The sequence below is a fragment of the Hipposideros armiger genome, unplaced genomic scaffold (assembly GCF_001890085.2).
Source record: "Hipposideros armiger isolate ML-2016 unplaced genomic scaffold, ASM189008v1 scaffold_1042, whole genome shotgun sequence".
Taxonomy (NCBI): domain Eukaryota; kingdom Metazoa; phylum Chordata; class Mammalia; order Chiroptera; family Hipposideridae; genus Hipposideros; species Hipposideros armiger.
Window position 1 is genome coordinate 470,374 of NW_017732392.1, and position 12,698 is coordinate 483,071.

The 12,698-nt window shown below is 35.1% G+C and overlaps 1 protein-coding gene across 4 annotated transcripts in view; it reads left to right on the forward strand.

The window, feature by feature from the left end:
- LOC109376047 (gamma-1-syntrophin-like) overlaps nt 1-12,698 on the forward strand; it is a 464,896-nt gene that overhangs the window by 448,675 nt on the left and 3,523 nt on the right. Inside the window, exon 5 of one of the 4 annotated variants that reach the window (XM_019631708.1) lies at nt 3,666-3,753. The exons of the other annotated variants lie outside the window; for them this stretch is intronic. Within the exon in view, the coding sequence (XP_019487253.1) occupies nt 3,666-3,753 (88 nt within the window). The remainder of the gene's footprint in view (nt 1-3,665; nt 3,754-12,698) is intronic. 4 annotated transcript variants of the gene reach the window in all.

A 12,698-nucleotide genomic window follows, 5' to 3' on the forward strand; every position in this document is an offset into this window, starting at 1 on the left:
AGCTAATGGTTGGGAGTTTTGACAGTGATGAGGAGTTGTATGAATTTTATGATGAATAAAACTTGAGTTCAATAACTTTATGTAATACATTTTTTCCCAAATTTCAGGCCCCAAAATTAAGGTGCGTCTTATACATGGGAGAATCTTATACATGGGGAAATATGGTAATAGAGATTGTTGGAGAGGTTGCAGAGAAAGGCACCCTCATACACCGATGATGGGAATGTAAATGGGCACATCCTCTGTGGAAAACAGTATAGAGGTTCCTTAAAAAGTTAAATATTTAATTACCATTTTCTGGAGAGAGTCAGAGGGAGAGCCCAGATTATCTTTGTAACCCCAATATTCTGGAATGTATTTTGAGGAGTGATAAAAGTTTAGTCTTAAATAGACTCCCTATCTTGGTCCATGAGACAATCTATAGTTAATGTGTTCCAGAAAATTTTTTTCTTTGATTTTATATGATGAATGCAATACTGAGGATTTATAAAGATGAATAATGAATTATAATGAATTATAATTCATGATGAATTATATACATGGAAGGAAGAGGTATCACCCTTCAAATTTAGGAAAGAGCAATGGCAAAGTTTTCATAAACTTGGTGTGAGTTGTTTAAGGGGTCTTGATTTAAGAGAGATTGAGTTCTGGGACAAGACAAAGGATCATTTAGGGGCAGTTCTGTTTGTTGGATTAGAATTTAGAAAAAAGTTATTTGAGGAGATCATTATGCCTCTCAATTAGACCTGCTATCTGGAACCTATAATGACAAGAACGTTTTATTGAATATCTTTATTAAGAGCTGAGCGTTGTGTATTCCGAGAAGTAAAATGTGTGCCCTGGTTACTATCAGTATTGTTTATAACTATGAATGAGATAAGGAGTGTTCTGGAAATATCTTGTATTGTGCCCTTAGCATATATAGACATGTGTGAATCTGATGTATACTGGGATGCCCAAAAATGTATACATGTGACTTGTATTCATCTTTTGTTATTGGTATATATTGAGTATTATAATTTTAATAATTTCTTCCTTTATTAAAATCTGTATACTTTTTGGGGGGCATCCTCTGTATTTTTAGCATCTGTGAGCAAGAGATTCCCAGAGTTCTTTACTCTAAAGGGAACAGCTCTTAGGCAATGACTCAACCGTCCATAATAAATGTTGCCAAGGGATTCAGTGCTAAGATGACTTCCTGAAGTTTGGTCAATTGTGTTAACCCCTTAGTTTCATCCTTTATCAGGGATGTCTTGACTAAGGGAAAAAAATAAATTCTACTGAGTTTCATCAGTTATGATGGTGGCTATGTCATTCATACAGTCTATGAACTCCTATTGATGTTCATTTAATTAATCTCAAGAGGCTCTTCAGGAAGCCAATGCATCTAAGACAGGGCTGACCTCCTCCAGCACCATGTCTTTGGGCAAGGGACTGAGGACAAGGGAGCCACACCCCCTCCTACATGTAGAATATGCCAGATGACCCAGGTTTAGCTCTATCCTGACTTAAGGAGGTCTAAGTAGCCATTCTGAGATTGTGGGGTGTTGTTTGCATGACCCAAAGCATATTGGGCAGCTGGGTATAGAGGGTCACAGGCTCAGGGTCTGTGAGATTTTTTATTTCCATCAGCGCCCAGTAGAAAACCATTTTTTTGTTTGTTTGTTTCTTTAATGGTGCAGCATAAGGCTGAGAGGGGCACTTTCTTGCATAAGAAGACTTTGGCAATTTTTGGTCATTGTAGGTGGCCCAGAGACTCCAGGGTACATGAGAGCAGGTTGCTAAAGCCTCTACAGTGAGGGAGTCTTTGAGGGCACTAATGGGAGTGCCTGTCAATTTTAATTTGGACAGATTTTAGAGGCTTTTGTTGGAGGAACCTGATTTAGGTGGGCTGATTTGTAAATAATTTCAGTGAAATTAAGTAAAATTTGTAATGAGAAATACGTTGCTGCCCAAATCCTAAAGGACCAAAATATATTAGACTTGTGTGTCCTTAATGAGTGTGGAGGAGGGTGTCATTATTGTATTGTTTCTATAGTTTTGCTTTTCCAGAATGTCATACAAATGGAATTAGCATATCTATACTTTTCAGACTAGCTTCTTAGTAATATACATTTGAGGTTTCTCCATGTCTTTCTGCAGCTGAATATTTCATTTCTTTATACTGCTAAATAATACTTTATCATATAGCTGTTTCATAGTTTTGTTTGTTTTTTGTTTTACCTATTGAAAAAGAACATCTTGGTCACTTCCAGTTTGGGGCAATTATTAATAAAGTTTTTATTTGTGTGCAGGTTTTTGTGTAAATATAAATTTTAAAATTAGCTCAGTAAATACCTAGGACTGCAATCCCTTGCTCATATATTAATACTATGTTTACCTAAGAAACTACCAAACTCTCTTTTGAATTCCCACCAAGGAATGAGAATTCCTCTTGATGAGAATCTTTGTCAGCATTTGGTATCGTCAATGTTTTGGATTTTAACCATTCTAATAGGTGTGTAATGTTCTCATATTGTTTTAATCTTCAATTCTCTAATAAAAAATAATGCAGAGCATTTTTTCATATGCTTATTTGCCATATTCTTTGTGAGTGTTTGCTCAAATACTTTGTCTATTTTTTAATTATGGAGTATATTTTCTTGTGGAATGTTTAGAGTTCATTGTATGTTTTGGAAACAAATCATTTATCACATATGAGTTTTGCAATATTTTCTTCTAATAAGTGGCTTATCTTTTCATTCTCTCAACAGTATCTTTGGCAAAGCAAAAGTTTTTAATTTTAATATGTCCTAAGATCAATTTTCTTTTTATATTATAGACTATGCTTTGAATGTTGTATCTAAAAGTTCATTGCCAAACCCAAAGTCATATAGATTTTCTCCTATGTTTTCTTTCAGAAGTGTTATATATTGTGTTTCATGTTTAGGTCTATGATCCATTTTGTGTTAATTTTTGTGAAAAAAAATTGCACCCATGTCTATATTCCTTTCTTTTCTTTTCTATTTTATTTTTGTTATTGTTGGAAAGACAATCCTTTTTTTCTCCATTGTATTGCCCTTGTTCTTTTTTCAAAAATCAGTTGACTCTATATATTTTTATTTTATTTTATTTTTGGACTCTGTCTTGTATTCAATTGATATATGTGTTTAGTCTTCAAAACATCTCATGCTGTCTTGATTAACTGTAGCTTTATAGTAAGTTCTATGTCAGGAATCCTGAGCTGAGTCTTCCAACTTTGTTTTCTACTTTAATTTTGTGTTTGCTACTATGGGTCTTTTGACTTTCCATATACTCATTAATATTAGAACCAGTTTGTTGATAATTACAAATACCTTGTTGGGATTTTTTTTTTGGTGATTGCATTGATTCTATAGATCAAGTTGGGAGGAATTGATACCTTAAAAATATTGAGTCTTCTAATTCATGAACTTGGCATATCTTGATATTTATTTTGATCATTTTGATTTCTTTCTCCAGAGTTTTGGAGTTTTCCATATATAAATCTTTACTTATTTTGTTATATTTATACCAAAATATTATTTTATTAGTATATATTGTAAATGGTGTTGTAATTTTAATTTCAAATTCCAATTTTCTCTTTGCTGATATATAGGAAAGCAATTACCTAGTAAGAAAATGATTTTCCAACTTGCTTATTCCAGTTCAGGGTCATTGGTGACCAGAGCCTATCCCAGCACCTCAGGAAGAAAGGTGGAACCTACCTTGGACAGGACACCATTCTATCACAGGGTAAATTTATGTTGGGACAATTTAAACAGGCCTAACTTGCATATCTTTGAAATATAGGAAGAAACTGGAGTACCCAGAGAAAACCCATGCAGACATGGGAGAACATGCAAGCCACACAGACAGTGGCCCTCATCAAGAATTGATTTTTTTTTTCTCAACATTATAATGAAACAATGTTGAATGAAACAATGTTATTTGATGATGTGCTGTATTATCCTTGTCTCCTGTGACCCTGTTATAATTACTTATTAGATCCATAAGAAGTTTGTTGGTTCTTTGGGGTTTTCTTCATAGAAAAAGAACAAAGATAGTTTCATTTCTTCATCTCTAATCTGTATGCTTTTTATTTTATATTCTTGCCGTGTTTTACTCACTAGGGCAGTGAAAACAAACATTCTTGCCTTGTTCTTAGTCTTAGACGGAAAACGTTCAGTTTCTCACATTTTCCTCTCTGTTTACTACCTTGCACCTTGATTTTTCAGTTTCTTTGTTTCTTCATCCTAATTCTGCATCTCATCTCAGGCCTGTTGTGATAAAAAAAAAGATGGTGGGAATCAGAGAAACTTTCATTTGAATCATGATTTGGATTTTGCTCAAGTTAATTTAATGTCTGCATTTTAGTTGTCTCATTCTAAATTAGAAAAAAAATATTGCCTATGCTAGTGGGCCGTTGTGATGATTACTTGGGAAAATGTTTGAAAAAAACTTATTCATTTGAAACATGCATTCCTAACTTTGTATAGGCCCTATGCTAAATGCTTGAGATACAAACTGTAAATAAGACATAAATTTAGCTCTTAGAAAACTGTAGTGGAAAAAATATCAAGAATACAGAATATTTTAATAAATAATCATATGTACTATAAAAGCTATGAGTGCACATAGTAGATTTTTAATAATTAGAAGCTACCATCATCACTATTGTTCCTTTTTCAAGTTCATTCACTCTTCCTGGATTGTCAACAAGAGCTAATTACATTCCCTATCTCTTTTCCTTCATATCTTTTTGTTTCCATCACATAAAATTAGTAAAAACAATTCTCAAGTTGATAATCTGTTTCTGAATTGTCCTCACTTCTTCCTCCTCTTTTCACATATATATCTCAAAAATATTTACACTGAGGTATATAGTAGCAACTTTTTTTTTGCTTGGCAACATGCATATTTTGGTTTTCATATAGTTCATACAGAATATGTAGACAGCATTTTAAATATAATATTCCAGAGGGCAAGGTGATTATAAGACATTATTCATTCAAACTAAGCTTCTTTCATAACATTAATGCTGATTAAGTGTGCAACACATCTTTATATAGTCCAATATTATTTTGAACTCTATCCTTTATATTTTGTAAGGAATAAGAAGATTAAAGAAAGGTGTTTTACATATGTGAGTTTATAGGAGCACCCATCTTAATTTTGTGTTTAAAAAAATAACTTATAATACCATAATTTCCCAAAGTACAGTACTTGTTACTAGGCAACACCTTTATGATAGTCAAGATGTGTTAACTAAATACAACTTCAGACCAGCTTTCAGGTATCCTCTGATTTATGAGGCAAGCAACTGAGAAAATTTGTTAACATTATCTTTTATTGGGGAGGAGAGGGCTGGAAGGAAACATTATCTTTTATTGGGGAGGAGAGGGCTGGAAGGAAACACCAAATACGGATAAGGGGAAGGGAGATAGAGGGCATAGCTAAAATAAACATACAAACAATTGGGGAGAACTATCAGCAAGGTGTCATACTGAGAAGAGTTATTTGCCTTTTTATTCTTCTTGCCTTCTGCAGTAACCAATTGAATATTTTGGCTTTAAAACAAGAAATAATTTGTCTTTCCTGGCTCTTCTAACTTTTCTAAAAGTAAGCTAATGAAACAATAATACATAGAGCTGGTGGCTGGAATACACATGTGCATGTGTGTGTGCCCTTGGATTTAAAAAATATTAAAATAAGTGCAGCTTCTGAGACTTTTGGCAGTTTCTGCTGACATTTTAATCTCTCCAAACTCCTATCTGTATCGCAATTTTGTATTTGATTTGGAACGTGTTCTAAATAATCTCTACCAAGAATTGGAAGGCAGTCTTGTAGAGAATGAGTAAAGGCATTGTATGGACCTTTAATAACACCAGGATGCTTGTTGTTCCTTCAAAGAATAGCCATGTTTCAGCATACACTGGCTACTCAGTAGAATTTACCCACCAAGTTGCCCTTGTGGCTAGTGATTGCTATGAAAGATGTTCTAGAAAATTTTGGTGATGCCATTTGCTAAGTAAAATGCATTTGTTTTGACAGATTGAAATCTTTAAGACAGTTTATGTGGGTTTTCTGAGCTGACTGCATTGGTTTTGATACTATTTTAAGGAATCAAGTATTTATCCCTTAGAGAAAAGGAATTAAGAAAATAACTCTGCTATCGAAGAATGTTAATTTAATTTGATAGGCAGAATGGTAAAAGCAGTTTGCCCCTCTGTTTTATAAGAATAAAGATAGCGAATTATTTGTCCAAACCCTGAATTTGAGTCTTCCAGTATTTGAGCTACTCTGTAATATAAATATTGAAATATGAGGTAGATAAATAGGAATTATATATCTAAGTAACTATTAAGTAAAAATTTCTGTCTGGAATAACAGATTTTGTGTGTGTGTGTGTGTGTGTTAGTACTTATTAAGTTTCTATTGTACTATATGCCATGTTTCTTCATAAATATTAGTCATACACAATTTTACAGATTTGAAAACAGAAACTCACAGGGCTTATGTAATTTGCCAAACATATCAACTTGTAAATATTTGAGTCATTGATAGAGTCTCTGACTTCAATTCCAATATTGTATGTAATGTATAACTTTCCTTTAATTAATCATTTAATGATAAATAATCAAAGATGAATTAATTTAACAGATTATTCTTATCTATTCAGTAAAAGGACAGTACCAAAAATATTTAATTTATTTTAAATTAGATTTTGTATATTTATAATGCATGTGTTCACCTTCTTTTTTGCTTTTGTCCATTCAGGTATGTTTATATTCATAAATTTTGCAATATAAATTCTAAAACACTGCATCTTCTCATACTCGTGAATTAATATAAAAGTCTGTTCATGAATTTAAAGAATACAGTTTATGGTACTATTTAATATCAATATTGTGTTTTATATTTCAAATTGCTTTGCATCAATTATAATATATCTATAAACTTATTTGTATAAATACAACTTTAATGTTGGCTTGAAAACATGATTAGGTAACAGGTTACAAGAGTAAAAGTCATAAGTACTTCTAAATTAGACCAATTACATAGCACATGGTCAAAAAGTCAAAAATTTATGTTATTAAATGCTACTCATTGGCACCAATAGTTTTCTTTTTAATACATACCAGTCTCCGAACAATAAAGATTGTTTTTATTTAAAAACAAAAAAGTTAATAAACTTCAATTTCTTGTATGGCAATTTTGTTTCTTTAAGCTTTATTTTGTTTTTATTTATGAAATCTAAATACTTGACTAAATGAAGATAGCTTGTAACTTTGCCAAAGTGTTGAGTTTTATGCTATTTAAAAATATTTAGCCACTAGAAGCTCATGTTGTACAGATTTTCTTTTGGTTATTTTTAAATGACATGATATCTGTTTCACACAGTCCCTCTAAAACCAGGCAGTAATGGAGATAATTCATTTATAAGAAATAGAGCAGTATTTAGATTTGGGAATGGATAATATAGCCAAATAAATTAGGCATTTGTGAGATACAGGAACCATATAACAAATACCTATGGCAAGTACAAGAAAAGAAAGATGGTGTCTCAAATCTTCATAGATAAGAAAATGTTCAAGAAGATGAGGTTATAAATAAATGGAGATGATAAATAAAAGCTTTCAACCTTTCTTCATGCGTTCAGAATATGCATTATGGAGAGATAAGTGTCCCAAAACAAAGTATTATTGATTTTTTTACTGAAAACTAAAGCATGTGTCCAAATGTGGCACTTTTTGTTCTTTTTCTTTTAATTAAGTGTATTGGGGTCCTTATGGTTAGTAAACTAGGCTTCAAGTATACAGTTCTATAATATATTAGCTGTATATCACATTATGTGCTCTTCACCCAGAGTCAGTTCTCTTTCTATCACCATATATTTGACCCCCTTTACCTTTTTTTAGCATCCCCCCACCTCTCTACCTTCTGGGTAACCACTAATCTGTTGTCTGTCTATGAGTTTTTGTTTCTTTGTCTTGTTCCTTTTTTTGCTTTAAGTTTTATATTCCACATATGAATGAGGTCATATGGTTCTCAACTTTTGCTGCCCAACTTATTTCACTTGGCATAATATTCTCAAGATCCATCCATGTTATCACAAATCACAGTATTTCATCTTTTCTTTTGGCAGAGTAGTATTCCATTGTGTACATCTTCTACATCTTCTTTATCCAATCATCTATCGAAGGACACTTTTGGTTGTTTTCATGTTTTGACCACTGTACATAATGCTTCAATGAACGTTGGAGTACATATGTCTTTAGGGATAAATGTTTTAAGATTTTGGGGTTATATACCCAGGAGAGGGATTGCTAGGTCATACGGTAATTCTATTCTTAATTTTTGAGGAACCTCCATACTGCTTTCCATAGCAGCTGCACCAATCTGCATTCCCACCAACAGCATATGAGCGTTCCTTTTTCTCCACAGCCTCTCCAACACTTATTATTTGTCTTGGTGATGATGGCCATTGTAATAGGTATGAGGTGGTATCTCATTATGGTTTTGATTTGCGTTTCCCTAATACCTAGTGAAGTGGAGCACTTTTTCATATAGCTATTGGTCATTTGTATGTCTTTTTGGGAGAAGTGTTTGTTAAGGTCCTCTGCCCATTTTTTAATTGGATTTTTTTTTATAGCTGAGTTGTATGAGTTCTTTATAAATATATTTTGGATATTAGCCTGATATGGGCGTTGTTTGCAAATATCTTCACTCATTCGGTTGGTTGCCTCTTTGTTTTGCTGATGGTTTCTTTTGCTGTGAAGAATCTTTTTAGTTTTCTATAGTCCTATTCATTTATTTTAGCTTTTACTTCCTTTGTCTTTGAGGTTAAATTCATAAATTCCTCTTTGAACCTAAGGTCCATAAGTTTAGTACCTATGCTTTCTCCTAGGCTGATTATTCTTTCAGGTTTTATGTTTAGGTCTTTTATCCATTTTGAATTAATTTTGGTACATGATGACATATAGCAGTCAAGCTTCATTCTTTTGCATGTCGCTTTCCAATTCTCCCAGCACCATTTATTGAAGAGGCTTTCTTTCCTCCATTGTACGAGTACATTTTTTTGGCTCCTTTGTCAAAAATTATCTGTCCATATATATGTGGGTTTATTTCTGGGTTTTCAATTCTATTCCATTGGTCTGTGTATGTTTTTCTGCCAATACCATGCTGTTTTCATCATTGTCACTTAGTGCAAACTAAAGTCAGAGAGTGTGATATCTCCAACCTTCTTTTTTCTTAAGAGTGGTTTGGCTATTCAGGATCTTTTACAATTCCATACAAGTCTGATGATGTTTTGTTCTATTTCTTTAAAAAACGTCATTGCAGTTTTGATGGGGATTGCATTAAATCTATGTATTTTATACCCATTTTTCCTTCTATACCCATTTTATTAAGTGTCTTAAACAAAATGGATGTTTTATCTTGTCAAATGCTTTTTCTGCATCTATTGATATAATCATATGATTTTTATCTCTTGTTTTGTTTATGTGGTGTATCACATTGATCAATTTGCATGTGTTGAACCATGCTTGTGCCCCTGGGATGAACCCCATTTGATTGTGATGGATAACCTTTTTGATGCATTGCTGTTTGATTTGCTAGAATTTTGTATAGGATTTTTGCATCTGTATATATCAGAGATATTGGTCTGTAATTTCTTTTTTGGTGTGTGTTATCCTTACCAGGTTTTGCCATTAGGGTAATGCTGGCCTCATAAAATGAATTAGGAAGTATTGCCTCTTATTCAATTTTTTGGAAGAGTTTGAGGAGGACAGGTGTTAGAGCCTCTTTGAATGTTTGTTAGAATTCACTAGTGTAACCATCTGTTCCTGGACTTTTGCTTTTGGGAAGGTTTTGGATGACTAATTCAATTTCCTTACTGTTAATTGGTCTATATAGATTTTCCAGTTCTTTGTAATTCAGTCTAGGAAGGCTATATGTTTCTAAGAACTTGTCCATTTCTTCTATGTTATTAAATTTGGCAGTGCACAGTTTTTCATATTGTTGTATAATCCTTTGTATTTCTGTGGTAACTTCTCCTCTTTCATTTCTGATTTTTTTTCGTGTCTTTTCTCTTTTTTGTGTAGTGAGGCTAGCCAGGGTTTTGTCAATTTTATTAATCTTTTCAAAGAACCAGTTCTTTGTTGCATTATTTTATTTTGCCATCATTTTGTTCTCTATTTTATTTAGTTTTGTCCTGATTTTTATTGTTTCCTTTCTTCTGCTGATTTTGGATTTCATATATTCTTCCTTTTCTAGTTCTTTATGGTGTAATGTGAGGTCTTTGCTCTGAGGTCTCTTCCCTGAATGCTGTGATTAGCCATTTATATGCTGATCATTCAGGCAAGACTGTGGGCCACAGGGAGTGCACCTGCAGCCTAAATTTTTTCCTCCCCCAAGACTGCAGTGAGCTCCAGACTGTGCCCTGTGGCCCACATCTCTGCACATCCCCCTCTCTCCTCCCTTGCTCACATGATTTGCATACCTTCAGATGATTAAATGTGCGGATCTCTCTGACATGCTTGTGTGTTGCTTAGGTTATCCTTTGTTGAATTATAACTATTCAATATGTTGTAACTTCTAGGGGAGATTTCAAGAACCACTCCTCATGCCACCATTTTTGTAATGCTCTAGCTGTTTGTGTTTCTCAAGTTTATATACCAGTGACTAAATTATTGTTTCCAATGTGGAGGAAAAAAGGAGACTGATTTTGAAAATTGATAATTCCATTATCATTATTTGTTAGGTGTAAAATCCTTTAAAGAAAAAAAAGCAATTATATTGAAACTGTTTATTTGCACTTTTATTCCCAGACATGTAAATGAACCATTTATTTGCTGGGACATAGCAGCCTCCCAGATTAGTTCTCAAATCTTCACAAGCAATATGACTTGATGGTGATATAGATAAGACTTTGGTTGACAAAGATTATATTTACCATTGACATTGAGTTACTTATATGTAACCAAAAACTTGTCATTTCTTAGACAATAAGAATACATAATGTGAAAATGAGGAGAGATTTAAAAGTTGATTCCCAGGATTTCTGGTCAGGATGGCAGAGTAAGTAAATGCTGTGCTTGCTTCCTCTCACAACCACATCAAAATTACAAGTAAACTATAGAGCAATCATCATAAAGGATATCTGTAGTCTAGCTGAACCAAAACTCTACAACTAGGGCCATAGAGAAGAAGTTACCCCAAGGCTGGTAGGAGGGGCAGAGACTCTTGTGTGTGACCATTAAAAATCAGGGAAGATACCTTGGCTTTGCAGATCCCAACCCCTAGCAGTGAGCTGTCCCAACCCCATACCAGGCTCCTCAGTCCAGTGTTCCAGTGCCAGAGAGAGAAGTCCCCACAATTCTTGCTGTAAAAACCAGTGGAGATTGTGGCTGAGTGAGAAAAGAGCAGCTGCAGTCCCAGGGACTACTCTTAAAGGACCCAGGCATGGTTTTACTTGCTGATGGACTCACTTGTTCTGAGCTCCAGAGCTGGGGCAGCAGCTTGAAAGGTGCCAGGGACATATGGGAAGGACCTGAGTTGTCTGGCTTCAGCACAAGGGCTGGAGATGCAGATTTCTCCCAGAAGGAGTTGGGCAAAAGCCATTGTTTCATTGTTGAGCCCTCCTCCCTCCTGGCATGCAGCTGCAGGCAGAAATCACGTTAGAGTCTCCATCAACTTAGCTAACACTTTTCACTTTCCTCGCCCTGGTGATTCCCTGAGACCCTGCCCCACTCAACCTTCAGGCACACCTAACCCCACTTCCAGTGGCTTTTCTTAATAAATGGCCTATCTTGGTTCATACTGCAGAATTTTTTATAATCTGTCAAAGATTCACAAGACCCAAACAAGTACCATCTTGCTTCTGTGTGTCTTGTACCACTTGCTGAGCAACCCTAAATCTGACATAGTGTCAGGAAGCCTCGGTTTACAGCTTGGACTCTCCAGGCACTTCCAAGCCCAGTGCATGTGCTGGCAATCTGTGGATTGCTTTATGGCTCATGCCAGGTGGCCCTGAGCAGGGCAAAGACTGCAACTGAACTTGGCCTGCAGCTGGGCCCTGTCCAAGAGGCCCCAGACCTGACACAGCCAATGGCCAGATTCTGACTGAGCCAGAGCATCACACAGCTGCCTCCAAGGATGGCACATGCAGAGGGCAGACTGGGCAGGCACCAGAGCCCTGCTAAAGCTCCATAAGGTCAACCCCTACACAACAGCTCCCCTACTGTAGTCAGGACCAGTCCTCACAACTAATCAGCCTAAAGGTCAAGCCCTCCCATTGACATGCAAACTTCAACCAAGGCTCAACTACAATAGGAGGGCAAACACAACCCACACAAGGGACACACATTTGCAGCACCTGGCTCAGATGTTCAAGGTGACTGTGCCACTGGACCCTATAGGACACCTATACATAAGGCCACTCTATGAAACCAGGAGGCATAGTAGCCCTACCTAATACATAAAAACGAAAACAAGGAGTCAGCCAGAATGGGGAGATGAAGAAACATGTGCCAAATGAAGAACCAAAACAAAGCTCAGTAGAAGAACTAAACAAAATGAAGACAAGAAATCTACCAGAAACAGAGGTCAAAACACTGGTTTTAAGAATGCTTAATTAGGGCCAGCCAAGTGGTGCGATGGTTAAGAACTGGCTTGGGACACCAGAGGGCCCTGGTTTG